This window comes from Catharus ustulatus, chromosome 5 (genome assembly GCF_009819885.2).
Source record: "Catharus ustulatus isolate bCatUst1 chromosome 5, bCatUst1.pri.v2, whole genome shotgun sequence".
NCBI classification, from domain to species: Eukaryota; Metazoa; Chordata; class Aves; order Passeriformes; family Turdidae; genus Catharus; species Catharus ustulatus.
In genome coordinates, this window is record NC_046225.1 from 17,888,143 (window position 1) to 17,914,454 (window position 26,312).

The 26,312-nt window shown below is 43.1% G+C and overlaps 1 protein-coding gene across 2 annotated transcripts in view; it reads right to left on the minus strand.

The window, feature by feature from the left end:
* Positions 1 to 450: 450 nt before the first annotated feature.
* The window catches only part of GPRIN3 (GPRIN family member 3), a 32,700-nt gene continuing 6,838 nt past the window's right edge, over positions 451 to 26,312 (minus strand). For both annotated transcript variants that reach the window (XM_033060318.1, XM_033060317.2), the window contains exon 2: positions 451 to 9,089. In XM_033060318.1, the coding sequence (XP_032916209.1) occupies positions 6,619 to 8,997 (2,379 nt within the window). In that variant the 5' untranslated portion in view covers positions 8,998 to 9,089 and the 3' untranslated portion in view covers positions 451 to 6,618. The remainder of the gene's footprint in view (positions 9,090 to 26,312) is intronic.

Below are 26,312 nucleotides of genomic sequence, written 5' to 3' on the forward strand. Positions count from 1 at the left end.
GCTCAGCTTTGTGTGTGGTGTGCAGGCATGCTGTTGGGTGGTGGTGACCATCTGCTCCAGCAGGGACACCGCGGGGTTAAAGCGCTGCCTTTAGCTCCTGGCAGTGCTGGGTGAGGAATGTGCTGTTGTGTGGCAGGGGGCTGTGAAAGGCTGAGTGAATTCGTGCGGAAGGGCGGAGCAGCAGCTGATGCAGAAGAGCCTGTGCTCCTGAGCAGCTGTGCAAAGGCAACTGCACTCACACAGGAGGCAGACAGGTCTCTTCTCCAGCAGGGACAACACAGAGAAGCTCCCACCACCACGCTGAGCTTTGCAAGGTGCCAGATCTCAGGACTGAATCCAGAAAGCTCTTTGTAGCTGCTCTGACTTACACACATGCATAAATTCAGGCAGAATGTTCACTCTTGGAAATCCTTTCTTTTCCCATGTCAGCCTACAAACAGAGACCCAGAATAATTAAGACAGTGCTCATTTTATTGTACTCAGCATGGAAACCAGATGTAAAACAGCAAAACATTAAATTCCTAAGGGACTCAATCAGGTGGGTAACAATGCTTTAGTATCACTTTAAGACTTTTCACATGCAAACTTCTGTTGGTAGTCTCAAATGAATGCCATGGTACACCTGGTAGCCTAAGACTAGCTTTATTTTGTACAGTACATCACGTTTAATCAGTGTAACTATAAAATTAATAAAGCCACAATAATATTAGTTATTGTTAGAAGCTTCCAAGTTGGTTTTCTTCTGATGCTGGCTGACTCATGGCCATAGTTTTTTGAAATTAACAGTTCAGATACACTCCCTACCTTTAATTCTGGGCAGAAGTTCCCAGTACTCTTCAGTGTCACTGAGACCTTTGCTTCACAACTCAGACTCGGTGATTTTATATGCCACAAACACACAAATGGTTCTCTTCCATTTTATGGAAATTCCTCAGGGCAGTGTCTAACCTTGCTTTTGATGTACTTGAAACTATTGATTGTGAACTGAGCTAAAGGAAGTGTCAGAAGGACCCTCCATCAGAAGGATCACCTCCTACAGCAGAGCTGTTGAGAAGTATCTGAGAGACTCATATTCTGCAGCAATTACTGGAGACTTTGCAGGCAGATTTGTCATTTATTTCTACTTAGAGTGTCAGTCTTAGCAGAAAGCTAACAAAAACTTAAGGCCTGATATTTCAAATGGGGATTAGTTGATGTGCTTGTGTTCCTAAGGAGATCAGATGCTTCCTATCACCCACAGTCTGCTTTTTAGAGACCAGAGAAAGATTTAAACTTGCCTCAAGGTTGTGGAAGATGCTAAGTCTCCAGCATTCCATCAGAAGGGCAAAGGGGAAAAAAAAATCATATTAGAGCATGAGTGATGCATGAGACCTGCACACATGTACTCGCCTTTTAAATAGCGACACACACACACATAAGCTTACCTACATCAGAAGTTTTTTTAGAGGAAAAAATATTTCCTCTCTGTGTGATTTGGCTCAGTAATAATATCACTTTTCTTTAAAGAAGCCTGAATGATGAAAAGTAGGTTTCACTTCGCAAAATCTTCTTTGCCAGGATTTGATGCAAAATCTATAAACTCTAGGAAGGAAGAGCTACTCAGAAAAACACAAAGCAGAAAAAACCCCAATAAATCTCAGAGTTTAAAAAAACAATCAGCTTGGCTCAATTCAGCTGCTCCTTTTAAACATCTACAGTGACTCAAGAGGCATAATTTAGGCCCCTAAGAGAATATTGAAACCAGTTCAAGTTACTGGACCTGACCTTCAGGTCACACCGCAGCGTCCAATGGCACCAGAGATATTTCGTAGTGTGCAGTATTTGGGTAAGGATCTACCTGCATGTCTTTGGGACAAATGAAAATACTGACCACTCATACAGGCATCACAGAGACACCAAAAAATAAACCAGCAGAGATTGGTTGCTGAAACAGGAAGTTAGGGAGAAGGAGGGAAGAGTTTCCTTCAGACCACAGCCCTTAATTTTCTAAGCCCACAGAGTCTGACAATCAGTTGTCTGTCCTTCAGAGCAGCCATTCCCACAAGCTGAGTGCCTAAATTACTCTGTTGTGGTAGCATTTTGTGTTAATTTTTAAAAGGTGTAGAAGGATAGACACAGAACAAGATAATGGAGCTAATAAGTTAAAAAAATTTGTACTTTCATACAAACCTTGCATATACTGAGCTAACTAAGGAAACACTGATATGGTACATTCCATGAAGTTTCCAAACTGAAAATCAGTGGCAGCCAATTTGAATTCCTCATCAACACTGATTTTAATTTGGATCTCCACTTCTAACTTTAACACTTCAGCATAGTAATGAAACTCAAGAGAAAAGCTAGTGCTGTCTTTGGAGCATATATTCAATTTTTTTAATCCCTTCCATACACTTCTTCAAATGGTACATTTTACAACCTCTTATGTTTTAGTGGCAGTAATAAACAGGTTGACTGCTTAGAGGTTTTGCTGAATCTTATTTGGATATATCTATAAATACTAGCAAAATATACAGCTTTTGGAAATACTCATTTTCCTAAAAGACATGGGATGCCTGTGAGGTCAGAAAACAAGTGGGAAAAACAGACATAGGAATGGGATTTCATTGTGAAGCACCTACACCAACTTAATTTTACTTATCTTTTTGTCCTTCCCTCCCCATGTTTCTCAGCAATTTCTTCTTCTGTATTCAAAAGAATGTTTTGTTCTCCTGAAATAGAGGAGACAGATATTCCCCTTCTTGTCTCTTCACCTCTTTCCCCACTCTTTTTTTCCACACTAAGTCAGCAGAAATGAGTCAGAACTTCAGCAGTACTGCCTAAACAACACAAAGCTGGCAGATCCCAACCAAGTGCACACAGATGAATATCACAGCCTTATATGAAATCCAGGCCTATATTGCAAATTGCCTGCAATAAGATGCTCCTTCAACTCAGGGGTTGTATTGGCAACACTGAAACGTGCTTATTCTCATCTTTGCAAATAGAAAGCCCCATAAGTGAAACTTAGAAATCTTCCATTCGTATTCACTGCTTTTATTAATGGTTCTTGCTACATCAGCCTTCCTAGAAGATGTGACTGACAGGGAAAGGTTTCCTGACAATGAGCTTATTTCCCAAAATCTCTCATCTTGAAAAAAATGAATTTAAGTTACTTCAAATGGCTAGGCTGCAACACAGGTTTGGGTGGTTGTTTTTTTTTTTTTTTTTTAATATAGATTTGCTCTTGGGAATGACCAAGTATTTTCTGTTCTGAATCCTCTTTTTATTAGCCCAAATGGATTTCTTTGATTATTACCCATCCAACTAATACAATGTGATTCTGAGTCACTGGGCAGAGAAAAAGAATGGGATGGTGGCACATGGATCATCTCCCCCTACTCTCTGCCCTATCACTACTCCAAGCAGATTTCAAATTTTGAGACTGACATGACACCAAGAACAGCCTTTCTTGGCTGCTACAAGCCCACTCAAATGCATAATATCTGCTAATTGCTACTCCCACCGTGGTTGTTTTGCTGTTGTGTCGTCAGTGAGGACTCACATTGTCACCTAGACATTGTATGCAGGAGAAAGCACTAATCACCAGTGTTAAACTAGCAGGTTGCCTACAGTCTGCCCTAGCAAGCCACAATCAAAACCTAAAATATTTTCCATGAGATGTGCTGGTGATTATCGACTCATTTTTATATGTTGGCTTTTGGCACTTTATTGCTTGGCTTCCAACACACATCTACAGGACTTCTGCAGCCACCAGACAGTGCCACGGACAATTTGCATCTTTGCACTCGTATTTGCCCAGAACACAGGCTGAGCACTACATTTTGTTTCAGTAATGCCCATGCAGGTGTTCAGGTGCATCCACTCAGTAACTTGTCCATTAGAGCTTTGTAATATGGATGCACTGGTGAGATTTTCCTAGAAGAAAGGTAATTTGGTGTGGGGAAGGAAGGGTGGACCAGCTACTGAAGACTCACAGCTGAAAGAAGCTGCAAGGAAGCAGGGGAGATCTCTCACTCCTTGCAAAGAAGCAATAAGTCCAGTGCTGCCCCAGCATCCTGCTCATTCATTGCCAAGCCCAGTTTGGCCTCAATAAAGCAACCACTACCCATATCCTAGAAATATTTTGCAGAGCTGAAGCTAAAGGATAAAATTCATGGAAATCAGTGAATGAATGATAGCTGTTTATTCTCCTCTGGAAGGAAAAAAAATAGGACAATCCATTTGTATATTCAGACTGAGCATATTTGTAAAGGGACAGTTCAGAGTAAGCTGGCTCACAGCTACAGCAACGGGAACGCAGAGGGGGACGCGAGCTGAGCCAAGGGACACGGCTTCACAGGAAGACAGGCTGGGCAACAGCTAGCAAGAGAAGGGCAGAAGGGAGGCAAAAGGAGCATCACAGAGCTTTGGACCTGGACAGAACACAGCAAAAACTGCAGAAAACTCGGGGAACCTCAGCATGGCTGACACAGACACAATGTGGGAAGAGACACTGAACTTGTCAACTAATCTGACCTAATGATACTGTCAATACTAATCCCACACAAAATTTCACGTGAAACTCACACCTCAGACACTGCTAGGAAGGGGGTGGAAACAGCAGTACTAACACAAAAAAGGTTGTAGACTTTCCTCCTGGTACGCAGAAGTGGGAAGATTCTCTCTAATGCGGTGTTTCAGAATTAAAAGCTCAGCAACACAAGTAGGAGAGGACTTGAAATAACATACAGAAATTGAACAAGGACATGACATAAAGCCCCCTGGTATATATCTGAGGAAAACTAGGAGTCAATTCAGTACTATGCTTAGGGGCAACACTTTTCATTGCACTTGGTTAAAATGCTGTATGTTACAGTATTTTACTTTTCTGCTGGAGAAAAATTGCCCCCAAACAGCTACTATGCAGGCTTGGCAGTTGATATACTCGAGAAGTCTGGCCTCCTAAATAACTGGGGACCACTTCAGGTTTGCTTCATATGGAAAAAAAAAAGATACTAATACTCATTTACACAGTGTAAACCTGTAAGATTTAGAGTAAGTTGTAACAGTAAGATCTACAGAGTAAGTCAGGTGTGTGGTACTAGAGACAGAAATAAATTATCATCGTGATTCATGGAAAATTTTTAATGGGCTAAAAGTATCTCCTATTTAACTCTAGTACTCTGCAGGATTACAATATCCAAATCATCAGTGCTTTTCAGGATTAATAACTAAATTTTCTACAAACTGCAGGAGTTCCCCAGCCTCCCATAATGAACTCTAGTGGACAAAATACAAAGCTACTGGGAAACACATTTCCCAAGTTGAAAAATATTATTGAGAAATGAGACCAACATATATTTGAGACATTATTGTATATCATACCTCTGGAGAAACAGTCACTAAGCTACCTTTTATTAGCAGTTTCTACAACTAAATTCAGAAATACAGCAAAGATTGTCTCAAGATTTCAGTACTGCTGAAAATTTTTCAAGTTAACAGTATAATGGTTCATAATATAGAGTGCTAAGTAAAACAAAATAACATACAGGCTAAATAAATGGTATTCAGATTATGAAAGGCAGCAGGAAAAGCACCAAAATACTGAAAAAACCAGTAAAGTTCACTAAGGACTTAAAAGGGGAAAAAAAATCAGTGTAACACACTAGACATAGAGGCTCATGGACCCCAATGCACAGGAAAGCCTGCTGCTATGGGAAAACATTACTGTGCATGTCTGGAGAGAGAAGAAAGATCCACATCACTTTAAAGAGTGATTTAGAAGAGAGGTGCTCAGCGCCATGGGAGGCTGGGAGCAGGGGCTGCCCAGCCCACCTGAGCAGGCAGAATGGCTCCCTGCTTTTTAAAGACTTGGCAGGAGTACCAGAGTAAGGGTGGGCACCATCCTGCTGGATGCAGGTCCATCTACTGATGCGCCCTCCTGTGCCTCGACGGCTTGTAACTTGAGTGGCCACTGCAGAGGACAAAAAGCATCTCTCACCTCCCCTTCTGGCCATCAACATCCTACTGACTTAGCTTCTCCCAAAGAGAGAATCCTTCAGTCTTGATCCTCATTCTTTGCCTGGTTCTGCGTTTCAACAGGAGGGGAAGACTGGGCTCCCTGGGGCTCGTCTGAGTATCAACAGAAGCGAGCCAATGTCCATAGCCTGTTCGTGGACTTGCCTCAGCACAGGTAACTTACAATCCAGGAAAGTTGGCTTGTGTTACATCCTTACAGCTGTTGAACCTTATTTCAACCTCCCTCAGCTCCCCCCAGTCCATCCCTTTGAGTAAGACCTCATAACGCACATAAATAAATTCCCATAATTGTGACAATCCCTCTGCTTCCTGCTTTATCAGAAGGTGCTGCTCTCCCTGCAGCAAGGTGGCAATTGAAATTTGTGCTTTTGCTAAGTGCCTAGCTTTTCATCAGACAGCAGTCAAGGTTGGGGCATAACGTGGAAATATACCAGCTGTGACAATAATAATGGCAGGATGGAGCATGTGGCTAGTCAGAAAACAAAGGGGAATCATTTTCCACTGTTGCATCACAACCCCAATTACACAACCAAACAGCAGGACTTGAGGGGAGGGATTCTCTCCACCACTGCAGGTATTTAGGCACCCCTGCAAACCATGTCAGTCTAATACAGAAGAGGGAGCAGGTCGGACACAGCAATTGGGACGCCTAAAATTCTGCAGCATGGACTGGAACACGTTGTGCTGCCTCCCTTTCAGTTTTTTATTTGAGGATGTATCTGAGGAAATAGATTTCCGTGTCTGACTGTTCTGGGCCCGGATCAGTTTCTCGTGTTCCCGTATTTGTCTCTGTAAGTGGTTCTGGATGGCAATTCCCAGGGATTCTGGATCAAGGGAAGCACCATAAACCTCCCATGTCATTCCTTGCTCATCCCAAACAACATCCCTGACGTGTTTGGACTGCTTCACCTGTACTTTCGCCTCCATGGCTGGGGTGGAGTGCTTTTTGTTCTCCCCCAGGTTCGGCACAGCCTGAGAGGAAACAGGAATTGCCGCAGTGTGGAGATCGTGTCTGGACTCCCTGGCATGGAGGCCCTGTTGCTGAGGAGCTGCTGATGCTGCCGTGGAAGGGGCAAGACTTGCAGAACTCACACTCAGCTCAGGCATCAGTCCTGCCTGCAGGTTCTGGCCCCCAGCCCTCTGAGCCTGCCCGCTGTCTCCGCGGCCTCTGCTCCCCTCCTGACCTGCATCCTGCGAGCACGTCTTTGCACGGACAGAGGCAGCTTGGCTGCCAGCATTCAGCCCTCCTTTAGGATCAAGCACCACCACGTTTTCTTCCTTTGGTTTTACCACAGATTGATTAGGACTGGCCTGCCCTTGACTCACACCCTCGCTTTGCACAGGCCTTTGTTCAGAGCTGCCCAGGGCCTCCTTCTGCCTGACATCACTGTCCTTGCCAGAGAGCAAAGGTGACCGGCTGCTTCCTGCATGAGGAGTGAGATCTCGCACGTTGTTCTGGGTTCCTGGGACAGCATCAGTGGAAGTGGTGCTTGGCTCACCAGTGCCAGCCCCAGACTGTGATGGAGTTTGATTGCTGGAGTCAACTCCAAGCTGCTCAGCTGGGATGGGCCTTGGTGGGACTGGAGCATCCTTTGGCAGCTGAGCAGCATCCTTGACATCACAGGCTGCACTGGTCATTTCAGCATTACCCACAGATGCTCCTTGGGAGGTAACAGCTGCAGGGGAGCAGGGGAGAACAGGTTTTGCATTATCTGCTGATACTGGAGACGCCACGTCAGATGGGACCCCAGGCAGTTTGACAGGCTGGGTTTGGGCTGAAGCAGTCACAGCCACAACAGTCGATTTTGATGTGATACCAGGAGAACAGGGAAACTGTTGTGAGGATGAACTGTCAGTAACTGCAGCCTGGCTCAGCCCCGTACCTCCTTGGTAAATTATGTGCAGTTCTTCCTTCTCCTCTGGAGGAGGATTCCCTTTTAGGAAGGCAGCAAAGATGCTGGGACTGGTGGAAGCTGATTTGCTCTCCACAGTAGCCACAGCCTGAACCTCAGCATCCCGCCATGTCCTGCTTACAGCTTCCTGAGTAAAAGGGCTGCTCTCTGGCTGAGCTGTCATTGTACCTGTTTCTCTGAATTTGGAGATCTGGGTGGGGTTTGGACTCCCAGGCATGGGGTCCAGGTTGTGTACAGGATGTGGACTCCCGTGGCCAGACTGGGCCGGTGCCTCGCTGCTCTGCACCACTTCAGCTTTATCTGGGGGATGCAGCTGCGCTGTGTCTGCAGTGCTGCTTTTTGCCTCCAGACTGGTCTGCAGGTTTCTCCCCAGCTCAGCTTCGGTTTGCCTTGCTGGCAAGGCTGACTGACACACGGCAGAACCATTTTTTTCTGCTACCCTGTCTTTTTCCCCTGTTTGCAAAAGGTTTGCCTGAGAAGTATGACAGAATTGATTAACCCCGACAGGATCACCCGGGGAAGAATAATTTAACACTTCAAGCGCTGGCTGATCCTCAGTTCCCTGAGGTTTCAGGGCAGAGTCATCTATCTGTGTCAGGGAGCTCGTTTTGGCCTGGCTGCCTTGCACAAACTGCCGGGAGCTCTGTGGGGCTGGCATCATCTCTGGCCCTGACCCCACCAAGAGGGCTCCTGCTGCAGCAAGGGCTGGCGCTGCCGGTGCCTGGAAGCCCGCTGGATGGGAGCAACCAGCAGGCTTTACATCTGCAGGATGCCCCTCTGCAGTTGTGCTGGCCAGCCTGGGAGAAAAGGCTTCCTGCTGGCTGTCATTGTCTGTGTGGCACTGCTCACAGCTCTGTGTGCTGGCAGCACCTGTGCAGTTCAGGTCGAACAAGCAAAGCCCAGCTGAGCTGGACGGAGCGCACGGGAAGCCATTGCTGGCCCTCTCATCACTGGGGGGTTGGGGCTGGTGCTTAGCAGGCTGCAGGTCTCCCAGGTGCTCCTCCTCTGTAGAAGTTGAGACCAGGGAAAGCTTGGCAGATCTCAGAGGATCTGGTACAGTCCCCATGAACTGTCTTCGAGATGTTGTTTGTCCTCAGCTTCTCCTTGGAGTTTTCTCGCTGGGCAGGCTGTCGAGGACAGGTTTCCTGTGAAGCTAATCTGTTAATGAAACAAACACAGTGTTAGCAGCAGTCAGATCTAAGAAGAAAGTACCCAGAACTAATTGATTTTACAGTGTGAAGAGAAATACTTGCAGGCAGGGGAGAAAGCAAAACACCCAATTCTGCCTGAAAGTCACAGAAAAGACACAGATTTCAAGGATCTCCCAGTTCTCAGGTCTGGATGGAGAAAACAATACTAGTGACAAAGCAACAACAGCTCCTGTGGTGTTGATACATTAACGAAAACACTGACATGCCAAGAGGGAGAAAAAAAAAGAAATTAAAGAAGAGGTATAGATTTTGCATGGAAGATTGAGTCACAAAATAAAATCCCTGTGACAATATTCTCTAGCAACCCACTTGTGGAAGGAAATGCTATGTGAAGAACAGATCCCTAGGTTTGAGTGAATTCCACATCTTCAGTGAGCACCAGTTCCCCCTTTTACTCAAGGATAGCCTTTCTAGCTCCACTACCAACAAGGACATGGTCAATGGGGGGGCAACAGGTCATTTCAGACTTATGTGGATGAGCCCAAACCTCACTGGTAAAGGGAATATGGAGGGATCACAACCTGCTGGGTGATGCAGATAGAAACCAAGAGGAGGTATTGCACACCAGAGCTGTGCACATACTTACTGTTGTCACATTTAGATCCTTTGAAATAATTACAAGCTTGATTAATAAATGGGGGTACAGATGACCTAGAAATCAACTTACAGGTAGGTGGTATGAAATGGAAAGGGGAACATTGCAGCATGCAGAACAGGAGGGGTTCATGCCTTATCTAGGGAAGTGTGTGGAAGGGATTTTTAGCAGGTAGAACAGAGTTATCCAGGTTGGAATCATGCCAGGACTGCAGAGAAACCATCCCTTCAAATAGGAGGTGATCTCCAAATGTACTTGCTGGCTTTCCAAAGGGCTTAGCACTGCCCACCCTAGAGATCAAGGATGGGATCCATGTCAGCAGAGTGGTGGTGGCCAGTGATAAAATCCTACCCCACTCTTCTTTTAAACTGCAGGCTATCTGTGCTTTTTAAGAAAGCTTTCACTGGCTTATGCTGCCAACAAAACACAGGTATGAGACCTGGGAGACACCCAAGTTTTGTTAACCTGATGATGAGAACACGACTGTACCTGTGTGTGTGCCCCTGTCTCTGCAGGCACACAGTAGGATCTCCCTTGCTACATTACTAGGGAGATGCAGCTGCAAGCAGTGGATAAATCACTCAGCTGTTCCAGACATTCCCTACCCACTAGTAAAATCAACAAAAGCTCTGACAGAAAAATCTCTACTCTCCTTTTCTCAGCCTGGATGGCAGTGGTTTAACTTCCTTAAACTTATAACTTCCCTTCTGTAAAATCAGTCCCAAATTTCAGCACCTTAGGATACTTTAAGAGCAATAGGAGAAAAATGCTCAATGAAGGAAAAATTTTAAAAATACAGAGAATCTATATTTTCTAAGAAAAGGAAAGTGCTGCAACTTATTACTTATTCATTAAGCTTTCTGTCTTCCAGGTATTAAAATTTTATTACTTTTATACCGCCTCTTTGGGTTCTGTCCAACCACATAGATGTAGTCTGCAGGGTTAAGCCAGCCCTGAGACTGTAATCCTGCCCCTGAAGGAACCCAAGTTCCTTAGCTACACTCTGTGACAGCAGCCCAGCATCACCCCACACCAGCTTTTCAGGATGGCTAAGGATTGCCAAGCTTTAAGTACTGTGAGTATATAAACCAGGCTGCAAATCAATGGCTGTGGCTGCCCTCAACATGTCTTACCTTCATTTTGTTCTCACTTTAAGGACAGCCAATATAGTCCTGAAGGAAGGACAGACATTCCATGTTCACCCTGTTATGCTATAAACATCTAAGGGCTGTGAGGAGAGGGGCAGATGGCTTTGGGTATCCATTGGACTAAATTCTGTTACTCTCTTCTTTCCTTTTCCAAATATTGATGCAAACCAAACCAATATATACAACTGGAGAGGTCAGATATCTTTCTTCCTTGTTTTTTAGATCCAGAGTTTATTTATGAAAAATTAAGCAAATAATAGAAAAAAACTAATCCCCACTTTTAGGATGAGATGTACTACTCAGCAAATAGTGTCAGAAGAATAAAAGACTTCAGAGAAAATCTGTTTGGTTCTTCACTATACAAAACTTGGGCAAGGCAATTTGCATACTGGAGCATTATCTTTTAACTCATACCCACTCAACGGGGGAGTGATTCCTAATTTTCAAATTAAATGAATTAGTTCTAGTCTGAATTCTGCATGACTTCTCCCCATCTGTTTAGTGGCTCTTCACCAGAATCACCTAAAACCCACAGTAGAATGTTCACAGTAGAATGTTCACCTGGTAATTAGAAGAGATTTTGCTACCAGTCCTTGATATACAACATCAACAGAAGAAATTCTGCCCCAAAAAACCCACCTGGACCTATTCTCTGATGTGGGACAACTGAGCATAATCCAGACATTTTACTTGACCCTTGAATATGGGTTGAAGGGTGGATCTTTCTTCTGCCTGGAATGACTCTGCAAATGAGTTAGTTTATGAGAATAAGGTTTCTATAAAGACTTTGTTGTCAAAGCCATAGGAACTATTTTCTAGACTGTCACTAAGCCGTCCTAATGACAGGAGCCAAAGGCACTGAAGTAGTCTAAATAAACATGGTAACTTAAGAAAATATTCTAACTTAAGAATTTTTAAAAATCAGATAAAAACCAAAGTCTTATGAAAGAGAGCAGCAAGGAAGCCCTACAGATTACAGAACTGGAAATGCATCTTTATTATGGGAATCTCATTTATGATTATTGTCTCATTTTTAATATTTGAGTCCTGTTATATAGGAATGAAGAACAATGTTGGAACCTATGGCAACACTACTCAACTGCCAAGACAGTGAGGATTCAAACAAACAAACAACATTGCCTGCAAGCAAATACTTGGGAAAAACAGAAATACAAAACGCAGTAGAAGGCCAAAAAACATGTCAAAACAAATCAAGATTGCTGATAAATTTTTCAAGTCTTGTATGCCAGACCTGGAGCAATAATCCAAAGTTTTCTTTTAACAGGAGGTGAAATTAATATCTCTACAAAGGTCAAAATCAATTTTTAGTAATAAGAACAGATTTGCTACACCAACAGAGTTCTCCTCATCCTTATTCTTGCACATCAAATTAGCCTGCCTGGCTGTGTCAATCTCATCTCAACAAAGAATTATCCTGGAGCTTTAGCCACAAGAGGTCTCTAACTTTGACAAAGTCTATGTTTGGCTTAAATGGTCTGGGATGGTCCCTGAGTGGCCAGAAGGCCTTCATGGACTCTTGTAACTGAGTAGGTCTTTTTCATGTGCTGTTAAAAAAACCAAAAAAAACCCCCAAATCCCAAGAAGTTTCCAGGCAACTCAATTATGACAACGTAAAGAAACTTATATTTTTTCAGTAATACCCAACCCACAATAAAATAACACTGCAATTTTTACTCTTGCTGCTTATGAGAAAGTCAACAAAACCAGGAAGTCTGCATGTTTCATAATAAATTTTCAGGAAATTCCTACACAAGAGTCTGCCCTCCATTCCCTCTGCAAGAAATTTGAAAATCTGCAAAAGCACAAATAAGACTTCCAGCATCTCCACCTACCCTCTGTAAAAACAACTAAAAAGCAGCTCCCAGACAAATGAAGCACCCCTTTCCCAGTTCTGGATACTCATAACCTTTCCACTCCTGGAATCCTGTACTCTTTGAGCCCTCTCTTCAACCTTGTCTCTGCAAATGGAAGAGCTGAACACTTGCCCTTAATAGTTCTAATCTTACAAGATCTCTCAGACCATCACAAAAATCATTACACAGCCACATTGGTTAAGAACAGAGACAAACATCTGGTGAAGTGGGAATTCAGTCTGTTCTCGTTTTTCGATCTGAGGAAAAAGACAATGACTCACCTGAACTCATATTAGACTGGTAAATATATAGAAAATAAAATTTAAATATACATGCCCTTGCATCTTTCAAATTCTGCAGCCTGTGGGTTTTTTACCCTCTTCTCAATGTCAAAGGGTGTAAGATACAAGATGCAGAGCTTTCATCCTTCAGTGCGTTTTGGGATGCTGACAAGAGTCAAATTATTCGATGACAGGGAGGGAAGAGGTGGTGGGGATGCCCACAGATACCTTGCCCACCTGTGATTCCCATCAGAGACGGGGCTGGCTTTTCAAGCAGAGGGTGCCCCAAATCCCATTTCCCGTTCTACACCTTGGGAATGCACAGGTTATCAGAGGTCAGACCTGCAGACAAAGCAGGAACCTGTGCCAGAGACAGGCAGAGGGCTGGACAGTACAAGCAACACGTTCAGCACCACAGGGCTGCAGCACCCCCTGTGCAGACATTAAACAAAGTGGGTGATTATATGCACACCACAGCACTAAATCAGCTGGAACTACCAACTGAACCACATGAAAAGCCCTGAGGAGAAATTATATCCAGCCAAGGCTCTCAGGATCAGAGCCTGGTTCCTTACCAGACCTCAGAGTTCCTGGATGCTGACACACAACCAGCAATGTCTGCTCAGAAAGGTGTCATGACACAATGAAAAATGGAAACGGAGAGACAAAAATGGGAAATAAGTCCAAACACAAAAACAGAGGCTAAGTGCTGATCCTTACTTTGTAATGGTAATAAACTGAGGAGAATAATGTGAAAATCAAGAGCAAGATGCACTACCATTTTCAGCCAAAAAGAGATGGCTGCCAATCAGCCTGACTCCCACAGAAGACTTATCTAGCAATATTTGTACATGCTGAAGAAATGCATTTTTCTGGTTGCTGACTCCTCCCATCTTGCATCTCTCTGCCAGGTATAGAAGTTAACTCCACAGAGCATGGGAGCTCCACTTTGGAAGGACAAAGCTGAGCTTAACCCGCTGCCCACAACCTACAGATGAGAAAATGTGTAAATCCAGTCCTACAAACAGCACAGTGGCCTCTGGGACTAATACAAAGTAAAGCAAACTGCTTTGCACCTTCCCTCATCTCTCAGCTTCTGGCAAACCTTAAGTGCATCCTGCCAAGAGCCCTGAGTGGGACGTTGCCCCAACATTTCAAAGCAGTCCAGGGACACATGGGTACCTCAGCAGTTGCTCAGGGACAGATGTGTGAGAATATCTGCAATCGGCTTTTAATAGGCAGGCACAGAGAATAAAAACTGTGTGGTGATCAAGCATGATTCAGCTCTACGGTCCTGCTGGCAGTTACCCTACAATTAGAAAGATGTCCATCTAAAAGGAAATACAGTTCTGCTCCGAGACAGGATGTTCCAGCCTGTGTCCCATCTGTTCCCTGTGGGCAGCACCCATCTTGCCCTGGCCAGGAGACAAGCAGCAAGCCCCATATTCAGCTCTGGTACCTGCTGGTGGGAGCCGGTGCACTGTTAGCAATGTCACGATGCAACCCAACCCCAAAAGCTGGGCCTCCCCTGCTGAAAATGTCATTGTCCTCCAAGAGCATCTTGTTTGTGCTGGAGTAAGAATCAAGTGGTTATGGATTTACAGGTGCAACATGGTTTGGCAAAATTCTTCCACGTTTCCAGAAAAAATGGATTTGCCTTGCACTCCAACACTTCAAAGCAAGAAAAACCAGTACTTAGAAGTGATAGAAGAGACAGTATTGAAAAGATTGCCAGAAGACAACACTTGTCATGGAGATTGAAAATCCTGGTTTAAATTAAGAACTGTGGTATCATCTGCTGCCATTGAAGTTTTGAGCCTTCAAAGTTGACTCCTTTCTCACAGATTAAAAGCCTTTTCCAGGAGAAGCTCAGATCCTCAGGTAATTGCAGCCTCTAGAATCTCTCCAAAGAGCCTCGCACATCATCAGAGGAGGGTGGCACAGGAAGGAACCACGGGAGGGCTGGATGACAGCCTGAACATCCATCCCCTCCACACTCATCTCCCATATCATCCTGCCCCTCTATTTCCCCACTCAGCTCACCCTCCCAAGCATGCTCCCTGTTGCAGACAGGGTTTGGGCAGCAGCAGGGGCTGTAAAGACAGGCTCTCTCCCTGCACACCTCCTCCCAGGGCTACAGCATCTGATAAAAAGGCTTTTTTCAGCAAGGCGTGTAAGCACGCAAAAGCCCCCGCGGAACGCTGGGCTTGCTGCAGAGCACCACAAAGAGCCCATCAGTCTTTCTCCTCCAAGGTGAAAGGGAAGGATAAACGGTCTTATGAAAGCAGCTAAATCAAACAACAACCACACCGACTGGCAGCCAGCTGTAACAGTTGCATAAGCTACAGTGATATTCCTACCTCATATCCTGGGCCATCCTGGAGGGGAGGCAACACGTGGGTAAAACCCACAAGGATATACCTTTTTTGTTTAATTGTATGTTATGTTTAGCCTCATTATTTATCAGCAGTTTTTTTCTAATTCCAGTGTCTGACCCTGAAAGTCATTTTTAAGGAAACGTGGCCTGACTCCAAGGGTAAGCCATGTTTCAGGAGGAAGTCTGCATGCACACTCTGACACATGCACAAGAGAGGAAACCAGCACCCTGCTGTCCACATCAGGCAGGTGACTCCACTCCACATAGCTCACTGCCACTGCTTATTTCTCTTCAGTTTATTATTGCATAAAACCAAGACGTAGTTTTTGAGGAATGTGAACAGGAGGGTCATGTGGCCCTCTCAAACACCACTTTTGTATTTGGTGTGGAAAGCAACAGAATTTCTAATGACCAAGGGATTTCACTCCTTACCTATCCTGCTATCTTTCTGATAAAATCATGGTGAAATCTAACCCCTCATTAATGCATATTATGTAGCTCACTGCATTTGAATGTTGACAGCTGACAACCAAAAGCCCTTCATGAGCTTTTTGTGAGAGCAGTTTGGCAGTCAGTAATCAACAGTAAATACCTTTTTCCTACACAGCAATGCCAACGTGACTTCATAAAGCAGAGTGATCATCTTTAGGGATGAAAGCATAATGCTGGCTTGCTGCCCATGCAATTCTTGCAATTCTTTGTTGCCAAGACAACTTGCAATAACCAGGATGATGTGGTTTACATGGACCTCCATCCACTGGAAGCTGGACTAAGACCAAAATCACATTTCTGTGGTCAGGAAAACATAACCACTGCTGAATAGGTGTGTCTGGGAAAAGGTGGCTCTAGGGACAAAGGCTGTTAAGCACTTTTAACGTGCTTCTAAGTCCTCAAAGGGAAGTTTCCTGAATTTCATTATAGTTAAGAGCATTCCCCACAGTGCACTGAATACAAACATTCATCTTGTGGCTGAAGCATCCACAGGAGCAGAAATACCACTCTAGACAATTAGGCCTGCTTTGCTGCTGAATAACCATATTATCAGTGCCTAGAGAAATGCAGCAGCACTTCTTGTTCTAAAACCAACCTTGCAAATAAGGAAATTCTGCCTTGGAAGAGCTGACAGCAGGATCAATGTCTTTTGCATAAGGTAAAACCCAAAAATGATAACGTTTAACTCTCATGCATTGTCTGCAAAAATTAAATTCTTCTAATAGATCATATTATTTTAATGAAGATGCTGGGCTCAGTATTAGAGAGGGAAATAGATCTTTACATAACAGGCACCTGGCAAGGGACATATCCATTGTCATTTGCAGGCGTTATCCTAACGGAAAAGAACTACTCCAAATGGCATGTAATTAGAGAAGAAGGATGCAGTGCCTACCCAGTCATTACTGTAACAGAAATTTGCTGTACCGTGTGATTAACCTAAGAAAGGCATGACGATGATCTCACCATGTCTGCTCTTGCCTCCTGGCTATCACAAAACACAACTCATGTGAATAGAGAGGCTGGCAGCTGAAACAGCTATCACCGTGAGTTTTTTTTTTTTAAAAACCCCCAACAGTTAAAAATATCTTGCCTTCTTCCTGCTGCCACCTCAGCAGTTGCTTCCTGTTTTTTCACATTGTCACTTTGCTCTGCTGCTGGCTGTCATTGACAGTAAGAGCAGCAAAAAGAACAAAATAATCTCCTTAGCAAACTGCCTCCTGCTAAACACCTTCTCAAAAAACCCATGAGAGGAAGTGCCATGTGCTGGGCCACTTTTTGTCTGATGTATTGAGGCTCTGCAGGAAACCAAATGGCTGCAGGTTGGAGGCCTTCGGTGTTCAGGGATAAAATCTGAGCAATACTGTGGTATCTTTACAATGCTGGTAAATGCTCTTTTGAGGGCAATGACTCAAACCTGTGTGTCCAGCTAAGGACTCTAAGCAGCTCACCTCAGTCACTCAAGCTTATGATGTGACTTTAGTGAGACCATTACATGAAAAGTTGTCATCTCAGCCTCTTCTTTTTCTTTACTTGAGGCTATACACTTTATTATGTTGAATGCTGATCCGAGTGGAACTGGACCACATCAGTGCCTCATTCATTATTTATTTAATGAAGAGCTGCACGTGGGATGTGGGGGAACCGACACTTGTCATGTACTGCAGATAATCAGTGAGACCACTGTTCTTTATATCCAGAAATTATGGAACAGTGTAATGGCATACAAAGCACTGTAGGTGGGTGATGGCTTCCAGTCACCTGACTCCAATGAAGGTCAATGCCAGATGGGAAAATGGTGGTAAAATATTACAACTATAAACCACCCCAGGTTTTCTTTGGTCTCCAGCCAGAGCTGACAGAAGGTGTTGAAAGATGCATCTGAGCAACATCCCAGATGACAGTGACTGCTACAGTGACTGCTATGTCAGAGCTGATCAAATAAAATTGAGAGAAACTTTCTAGTCTGGCTCTTGGCTTGAGCAAAAGGCAGTACTGGCACTGATACCAACTCAGCATTGCTAAAAAAAATCAACTTCCAAACCTTGCATCACTAACTTTGTGTCCTGTCCTGAAATTCACTATGTAGCCAGAGAGTTCTTTGGGACAAAGAGAGGCTCTAAAGCCTTCTCCATCCTGCATTCAGATGTGCTTGAACAATGAGACCGCAATGCTTCCTCCAGGCAAACTCAGTCACCAGGTCATTCTCTCAACACCTCCATCTTCCTACAGCAAAGAAAAACACCAACAGCTGTGCTGTATGATGGCTTATTTTAGGACCAACTCATTATTTGCACTTTATCCCACAGGTGTTTGATGGCAATAGCTGTATAAAGTTGCCTTTGCAGGGAGCCTGGGATGTAAAAATCTGATGCTAACAATTGCAGGAACCATCCTCGCTTCTGTTAGAATTGTTTCCTAACAATAGCTTATACAAAATAGGTATTTTTATCCCTACATTCAATGTGTTTCTATCCTTTTAGCTCCAGAAAGGGGGCTAAGCTATCCAACTGTCTGCAGCATTTTATTCTGTGATTCAAATATGATTTTCACAAGCTTAAGAATAATTACATTCTCTACTTCTGAATTCTTAAAAAATCTCAGTGCTATTAAATCAAATCCTTATTTAGTGTCTGACCTGGGAAGTCCCATCTGTGTTGGAGCCAAACTAAGCCCAGGACCACTTCCTCATGACAGACAATATGTAAGAGGTAGCAGTGCAAAATTTGGAGACTAGTTCAATAAAACAGGCTGGTAACAGAGACACAGCAGGTGTTGTAAGCCGAAGCTTTGCCACTGCAGTATGGCATAGCCATATCCATACCCTAGGTCTCTGTCTTATCCATACCAGGCTTATGGTCCAGTCCACACCTTGGAATTCTACAAGATTTACACCAGGCTAATGTGACATCCCCACTCCTGCCAAAGGCATCTTCCAAGTTAAAGGCTTACACTGAGCCTATTTCTGGGCACACCTCCTTATTTCTTCAGCATTTAGGACAAGGGAATTCACATTTGCATTTATTAGGTGACTGAAGCAATGCATGCAGCGATGAAAGCACTGGTAAAACATTAACTTTGACTTGAATCACTGTCCCTCAGGATGATTGCCAAATTGGTTAATGAGAATAATTATCATTAATTAAAATGACAGCTCAAAGGAGTTATATCATATCTGAGTTGAACTGAGTGTCAGGTTTACTGGAGCTGGCTGCTTTAACCAGCCGGGCAAGCTCAAAGCAGACGTCCCCATGGGCAGTGTGACTGGTACTCACCTGGAAACTACTACTCCAGCTCACCTTCCAGCTTCTCACACTACACACTGCAAGCAAATCAAGCAAAACAAAAAGATGTAGCATCCCCAAACAATTACTGAGTTTATCATGTAATGCCCAGCACCTCCCATCAGGCTGCACTGCTTTTTACTCCTCTTTGGAGCAGTTTTAGCTGCCCTTGCTCAAGCTGCCAGCATACTTAACCTGCAGATGATAGAAGTGATCTAAGGTCAAGCTGTGCCTTGCTAGAGCACATCTGTGAGCGAGCAGGGCTGTGAGAAAGCTTTGTCCTTGTTTCTAAGTCAGCTGCAGTGGAAGCTGGCAGGGTGTGAAAAAGGATCATTCACAGCTTAGGATTTAATTACTGTACTTGCATTGGACATTAATGCCCCATGCACAGAGGCACACTTGAAAAAGTGAGGAAACAATGATAGCAATCTTAGAGCCAATATGAAAATCCAGACAAAATGTTTTATTTCCACATAGGACCTCCTTGAAGATAAGCACTAGATACTTCAACCAGTCATCTGACAGCTGTGAATGCACAGCAGCCTTCTGACCACAATATATTTTTATTGACAACCTGTTTATGGATACAGTTTGAATTACCACAAACTATGAGTACTTACATGATTGAAGACAGACATACATATAAAATCTGATATATGCTAACAAAGATAGTCATCTAGCCTAATCTGAATGATTAAAGCTGGGCATGGGAATCAAAGAAGTCTGATGCCCAAAAGTGCTAAATAATCAGAAATACCAGTAAAAGCCACTGGGATTCTAGCAGTAAAAGCTGCTCAATATTTTTGCAAATACAGTTTTTTAATTCCTGTTCTTATCCAAGCAATGCCAGAAGGTTCTAACATACTGTGCCATTTTGCTGGATGCTGCATGTAAGCAAAGAGATACTAAGCATTATCACTCAAGCAGAAAAGATACAGAGCAAAGGTAGGAACCTCTACTTTTTCTGTCTTTTCAATACAATCTAACACAGATGAAGATCACAGGGTAAGCTATGCAACAGCCAGTGTCTAATGCCAGTGATTTAAGTACAGAACACCTTTCTTCTACATCTCATCATCTACTACTAGAAGCTGTGCAATCATGAGCCCAGCAATTCTGGCTTTAGTGATCCATCTCTGCATCAATACTGAAAAAATATTCAAATTAGTTCCTTCGCTTCCTAGATTCAAGTCCTGAATCTACAAAGAGGGAAAGAGACCTCTGCCAAAAGAAAGGCAAAAAACAAAACAAGTGTACAGAATATGCTGCTGCTAGCATTTGCAAAGCTAAAAACCAAACCACCACCTTAAAGCTGAATAAGCAAAGGATGTTGCAGACCCAGGAAAAGTACTTGCACATACTCCACCCAAGAAAAGTACTTGCAACCACTGCAGATTCATCAGTGTTCATACAAGGAGGTAAGCACTTTTGGAAAGGGCTCTGTTATTGCTCTTGTTCTTCAGAAAGCTCAGGCAGGGCATGGGATCAGGTGGGGTAAGAACTTATGACAAGAGAGAACGGGACTTCCAGCATAAACAGGGCAGCAGTCAATGAGATACTGAGCCAGCAACTCAATTATCTTTTCATCTTCTTACAGATGAGCTCTTCTCTTACAGAGAGCAAGGCTGGCAATTTGTTCTGAAACACCTCTCCTATAAACCTGTAGCCTGTGTGCCAGAACAAGCGAACTCAGAGCAGACCAAGAACAAATGGCAGCAGCATGTGAACAGAGGCAGATTGTGTCAGAGGACCAAGTAATGCCAGGCTACAGAGCTGGGAAACTAAGAGCAGTTTATCAGGTGCTCATTGTATAACCATATTATCAAAAACCTAGGCCACACTCCAAGAAACTTGTCTGTCACTAAGGTGAGAATCCTTGTCCTCCATCCCTGCTCAGCTGCTGGTTAGCACAATCCACATAATTCCTGTAGCTTCATTTTCATTCTCAGCTCTCTTCGCTCGGGTCCTTCGTCTATTAACAATCCTGAGAGCCACAGGTGTGGGCAGCCACAGGAAAACTGTTAGGTTTGTTCTACTCCAAGTCAAGAGGAGAAAAATGTTTTTGCAAATGCAGACTGCCATGTGAGGCGGTTCTAGAGAGACAGATGTCTGATTAGCACTGCAGATGGGCTGAAAAATCCCCCATCACCACTTCAAAACTCTCACCCTTTTCCTGCTCCAGAAGGACAGAAAATGCGTTCTTTTCCCCTTGTGTAGGAGCTTTGCCTTTATTTTAAGGGAGAAACATCAACACTTAGAAATTCATTAAGTCTCTGGCCATCTCTCTGGGCAGCAACTAGATGAAATAGCTCTGCTATTGAATTTCAAGGTTAGCATGCCTCAGTCCTGAGTTTCTCCCACAAAACCAGAGTATTAATGCTGACCTTGGGAAGACCAGCCTTCTCCCATATGCATTCAGTGACTTCATTCCATTTACGAGGCTGACATAGCTCTACAACTGCTAAGTGAATTCCCTCTGGGTGAGAAGGCAGGAGAAGATAAGGGGTGAAGGGGAGACCTGCATTTTCAGAAAAAAAAAAAAAAAGAGAATATGCAGAGGAAAGTAAGTTGGTTGGTCCCTGTGATAAGAGAAATTTTTTGGCCCTCTGCCTCCTGGACCTAGGCTTGAATGCTCTTCCAGCACTGATTCCCCATCTGTCTCTTACTGTGTGCTCCTTGCCAGACCATTTCACAGCTTCATATCGCTAAAGGCCAGGAAACTGTTCATAAATGGTTATTTTAAAATTGTCTTTTGTACCATGGTATAGCATCATTTTTGAAAGACAGTTTCAAGTATTTGTGATGTTGACCATGTTCCTATCTCTTTGCTGCCTCATGTTGCATGTTCAAGTGCAGTTGAATAGTGTAAGCATTTGTCTTTCTAAGCCTCTGATGAGCACTTTTTCCCATTTCCTGGAGTTTTCTAGGTAAAGTATTAGGTCACTCCCTTTTAATAGTTGACCAATGTCAAACAATTCAAAAGCTCTCTGCTCACTGATTGTACAGAAAGTATTTTTCTGTGTATAGGGACATAAAAAAACCACCAAAACCCCAAAACCAAAAAAATCCACACAAAAAACCTTCAGACAAACTAAAAACACCAAATAGACTCAACTAAAAAAAAAGTGTATATGCATAAGTGGGGAAAGCCTATTTTCCCAAAGACTGCCCTCTTTTCAGTCATGAACAGAAAGTCGTCTCTCAAAATAGAATTAAAAGTATGTAACCAATTAAGTTGTTATGTGTATATAACCAATTAACACTTACAAGTGTCAACAGTGAGGAATTTAGGATCGAGACTAGTTGACCTCAAGATATTTATCCCAGCTAAATTCTGGTCCTGGAGGTCAGCTCAGAAGCCCATGAATGAAATTCCCCATGCAACACACAAATATCGATCCTACATTAATTCAAAGGGTGATGTATATTTTCATCTTCAAAATGCTCCCCAAATGTAAGCCAACAGGTTTACCTCAAAACACATTTAACCGTGTCTTTAACTCCACACTGCAAGAGTCATCATATGGTCTACTAGCAAACAACATTTTTCATTCATCTCTACCTCAGCTGCCCTATATTCATTATGAATCAGCCATCTAAGACAGGATGACTGAAAGGATGATGTGGTTTGGCTTCCTGTCAGAGTGACAACTATGGTGTTTGGAAGAATTTCATATTAATTTAATATCTCTGGTTAGATATCTCCGGTAAACTACAAAGGAATTACAGCCTTTAACTGCAAGGTCAAATTTCACCCATCTAATTAAGTTTCCTGCTCTGAGCAGCATGTTAGCTACTGACTCTGATATGATTTTTACAACCAGTGTGGCTCTGATTGCCAGCTGGTTGAACTCATGTGGTCATTAAAGACTAATTTTGATTGCTGAAGTCGAGATTATAGATCACATTGAAAAAGAAGAAGGGTTTCAACAGGCAAATATGAGACAAACTGAGGTTGAGTAGGTGGCATTCATTAGTCACTCGAAGGCAGGCTCTGCTCCTGGAGGAACACCACCACATGAATTGTCCTGGAGCATCCACACAGAAGGAACTGATGAGTAACAGCAAATAACAGTTCTTACAGAGCTCCCTTCTTGGGATCATAATATTAGAGGCATAATGTAATTGAACCTTGCTTTCCTGGTACATACTTAACAAAACTATTATTAGCTTTGCTGTCCTTTTACTTAATTTTCTTCTCCTAAGGCTTTTTAAGGAACAGCTCAGGCTTTGTGTGGGTTTTCTCCCTGTCATCTACATGTTTGAGCTGGCTGCTAGTAGTAAGGTCTGCTCACATTCCCGCAGGCATGCCAATCTGGATACACCAAACACATACAAACAGTCTGCATGCAGGAATCTAGTAAAAAAAAAATAAAAGAAAAAAACAAACCAAAACCCAACCCCAAACAAACAACAAAAAAATCACTCCAAAACCCCAGTGTACTATCTCATGAACACATTCAATCCACTCATCTTCTCATTAGGGACCAAGTGTGAGTGTGCTTATTGTCCATCTCTTTGGCAAGCATCCTGCTACCTTCCTGTCCCCTCCAGCATGGAAAACTGTAATTCTAAAATAGGTCATTTTATTATGAAAATTTGTTTTCCAAGCAATATTCCCTTGAGGCCCTTCATATTAAGAGCATCTTTTGAACTGGATAAATACTGTTCTTCTATTTCCCAATATCAACTCACATGTTTATGTGATAATGGCCAAGCATGGTCCAGCTGGAAGCAATTCTCAAATAGACCATTTAATAGAGGAATATTCCTGAGGGAAAGCTCCCAGGCTTTATGGTAGGATATTATCTGCTTTTATTGCACTGTGGCCCCATGACTTGAGGTTTGTATTGTTGCTTTTAAGTTGATGCATACCCTAAACCCAGAGAGGAACTAAAAACCCCTTTTCTCACCAAAGGAAATCTCTGAGTTTCTATGCCTGCTCTATGCAGGAGAAAACTGCTTGTCCCTTCTCCTTAAAAGGCATCAAGCTAATTGAGACTCAAAACATTCAATAAAGGCTGGATTAATTCCTGAGTGCCAAAAGCACAAGCAGCTAAATTAATGAAGCTAATCCTTTTGTAATACTCATTTGTTAAAACTTCTCTGCAGCTCCTGATGCAGCTTGCTTGACTTCTCAGGAAATGAATGAACCATTTTTATTCCTCAGTCGTAGCTCACAGTGCATCCTCATGCATTTTTAGCACCACTAGCACGTGGCCAAAACTACAGGCTGAATTCAGCTGATGAACCCAATGTTCTCAGGCATGAGATAACAGCACAGATTCTGCACAGTCCTGACCTGAACTCATCACATGCAGGTATGGTCTTCCAAGACTAGCAGCTATTGGCAGAGGTAGATGAAAGCACATTTGCAGTTACTAATGCTCTCACTTATAGTATGAACGAGTTTATTTGAAGAATGGGGCAGGAGACAGGGAGCTGAAAGCCTGGTCACTTTATTCTGCCATACCATGCACTTGAGGTGACTCTTTGAAACACCTCTTACCCTTTCTGTGAAAATGCCTTTGATGCTGCAACAAAGAATTGTCAAATGTTACCACAGCTGGCTTTGGATACCTGTCCCCATGGACAGCTAGAAACTGATGCTATTTTATAGAGTACTGAAACAGCAGATCTGGTAAGGCTACTGCTTAGCTTGAGCAGAAATCTGGGTCCTCAAACTCATGCAAGCCTTCATAGCCTCTTCAACAGCTTTTAACAGATGCTCCCTAACTATTAACCTCAAGGGCAAGATTAACATTTTTATTTTAATTAACATGGAGAGGCTGTGGTGTGCAGCAGTATTATAAAGAGTTCTGAAATGCCAGCCTTTCAGAGAGGAATAATTGTGTCATCTTGTTTCCATACAGTTCTTCTCAAGACTATCATCCTTCTGACAAGTATTTTATTACCATTAATTCTACCCCTTACTACACTCCTCAGTATGCTTATTATATTCCATAATTTTCTTAATGAGTCATCTCAACCATAATCTTTCAATTGTGTGAAGTTTTTCATGAAACTGATACTTCAGAGGAAGGAGAGTGACTGCAATGAAAGTGACCCTTTAGTTTGCTAAATACTAAAGTGCGATTATCCTTCAGCATTTTCTAGCCATAGGGCTGGCTAAATCCTCAACAGCCAGACTGCTTCCAGGAGAGCTGAGCTGGGAAGCTTTAGATAACTTTTACACCTCTCCACTTCCTGAAGTTGGGGCCTGATGATATCTAACTCATTCCTTAGTGCCCAAAGGCCATCTTGGAAGCTGCTCCAAATTGTAGCTCCAGTAGTCTAAGAAAAGAGGGACTTGCTGAAATGCAACACTGCCCCATCCATACCACCTTCTTTGTTGGAAAACTTCTTACCTGCTCTATTATACCAGCTTTACAGACTTAATCTGTTATTTGACCCTGGTCTTAGCAAAACTCCACAGTCCTGGGGCCCTGTGGAAGGGAGGGTCTGCTCTCTGAGCACTCAGCAGACACACTGCTTTCTGGATTAAGATCTCCCCGGCAATACACCAAAAGTAAAGCACTAGTCCTTAGACTTCTAAACATTTGACAGTTTCTTTACTAAGACAAAATGACTGCCCACGAGTAGAAAATAACTTTCAGTCAGGCTGGCTTTAGATTAAGGGACTCTGCTCACCCCAAAGCTGGCAGACACCACATTTCCCTGACCAGAGAAACCATGTGCCAGCTCTACTTGCTACCAAGAGGAACACTCATCTCTTCCCAAAGCCATGTAAAATCAGATTAGTAACCAGTCTACTGTTATTTTCCTTCCTTTTTTTCCAGAAAAGGAAAAATCCATCCATCTGAAAATTATGCCTAACCACATAACTTTTTCCCCCTCACATAAATGTTAATGAATTGACTCCTGTTTATGCAAATTTAAGGTAAACATCAGATCCTTTGTTATCCTGTGTTGGAAATTCCCACTGTTTCCATGATAACATCCTGACTGATTTTCTCAGCTTTCTAGTGATTATTTCCTGCATGTAAAGAGGGGTCCTGGAGTCACCAGAAAATTCCTGAATTAATTCTTCACTGACTTCACTATCATCATTGAGGTAAGCCATTGCTTTTTATAGTATCCTTTTAAGATTAGTCATAA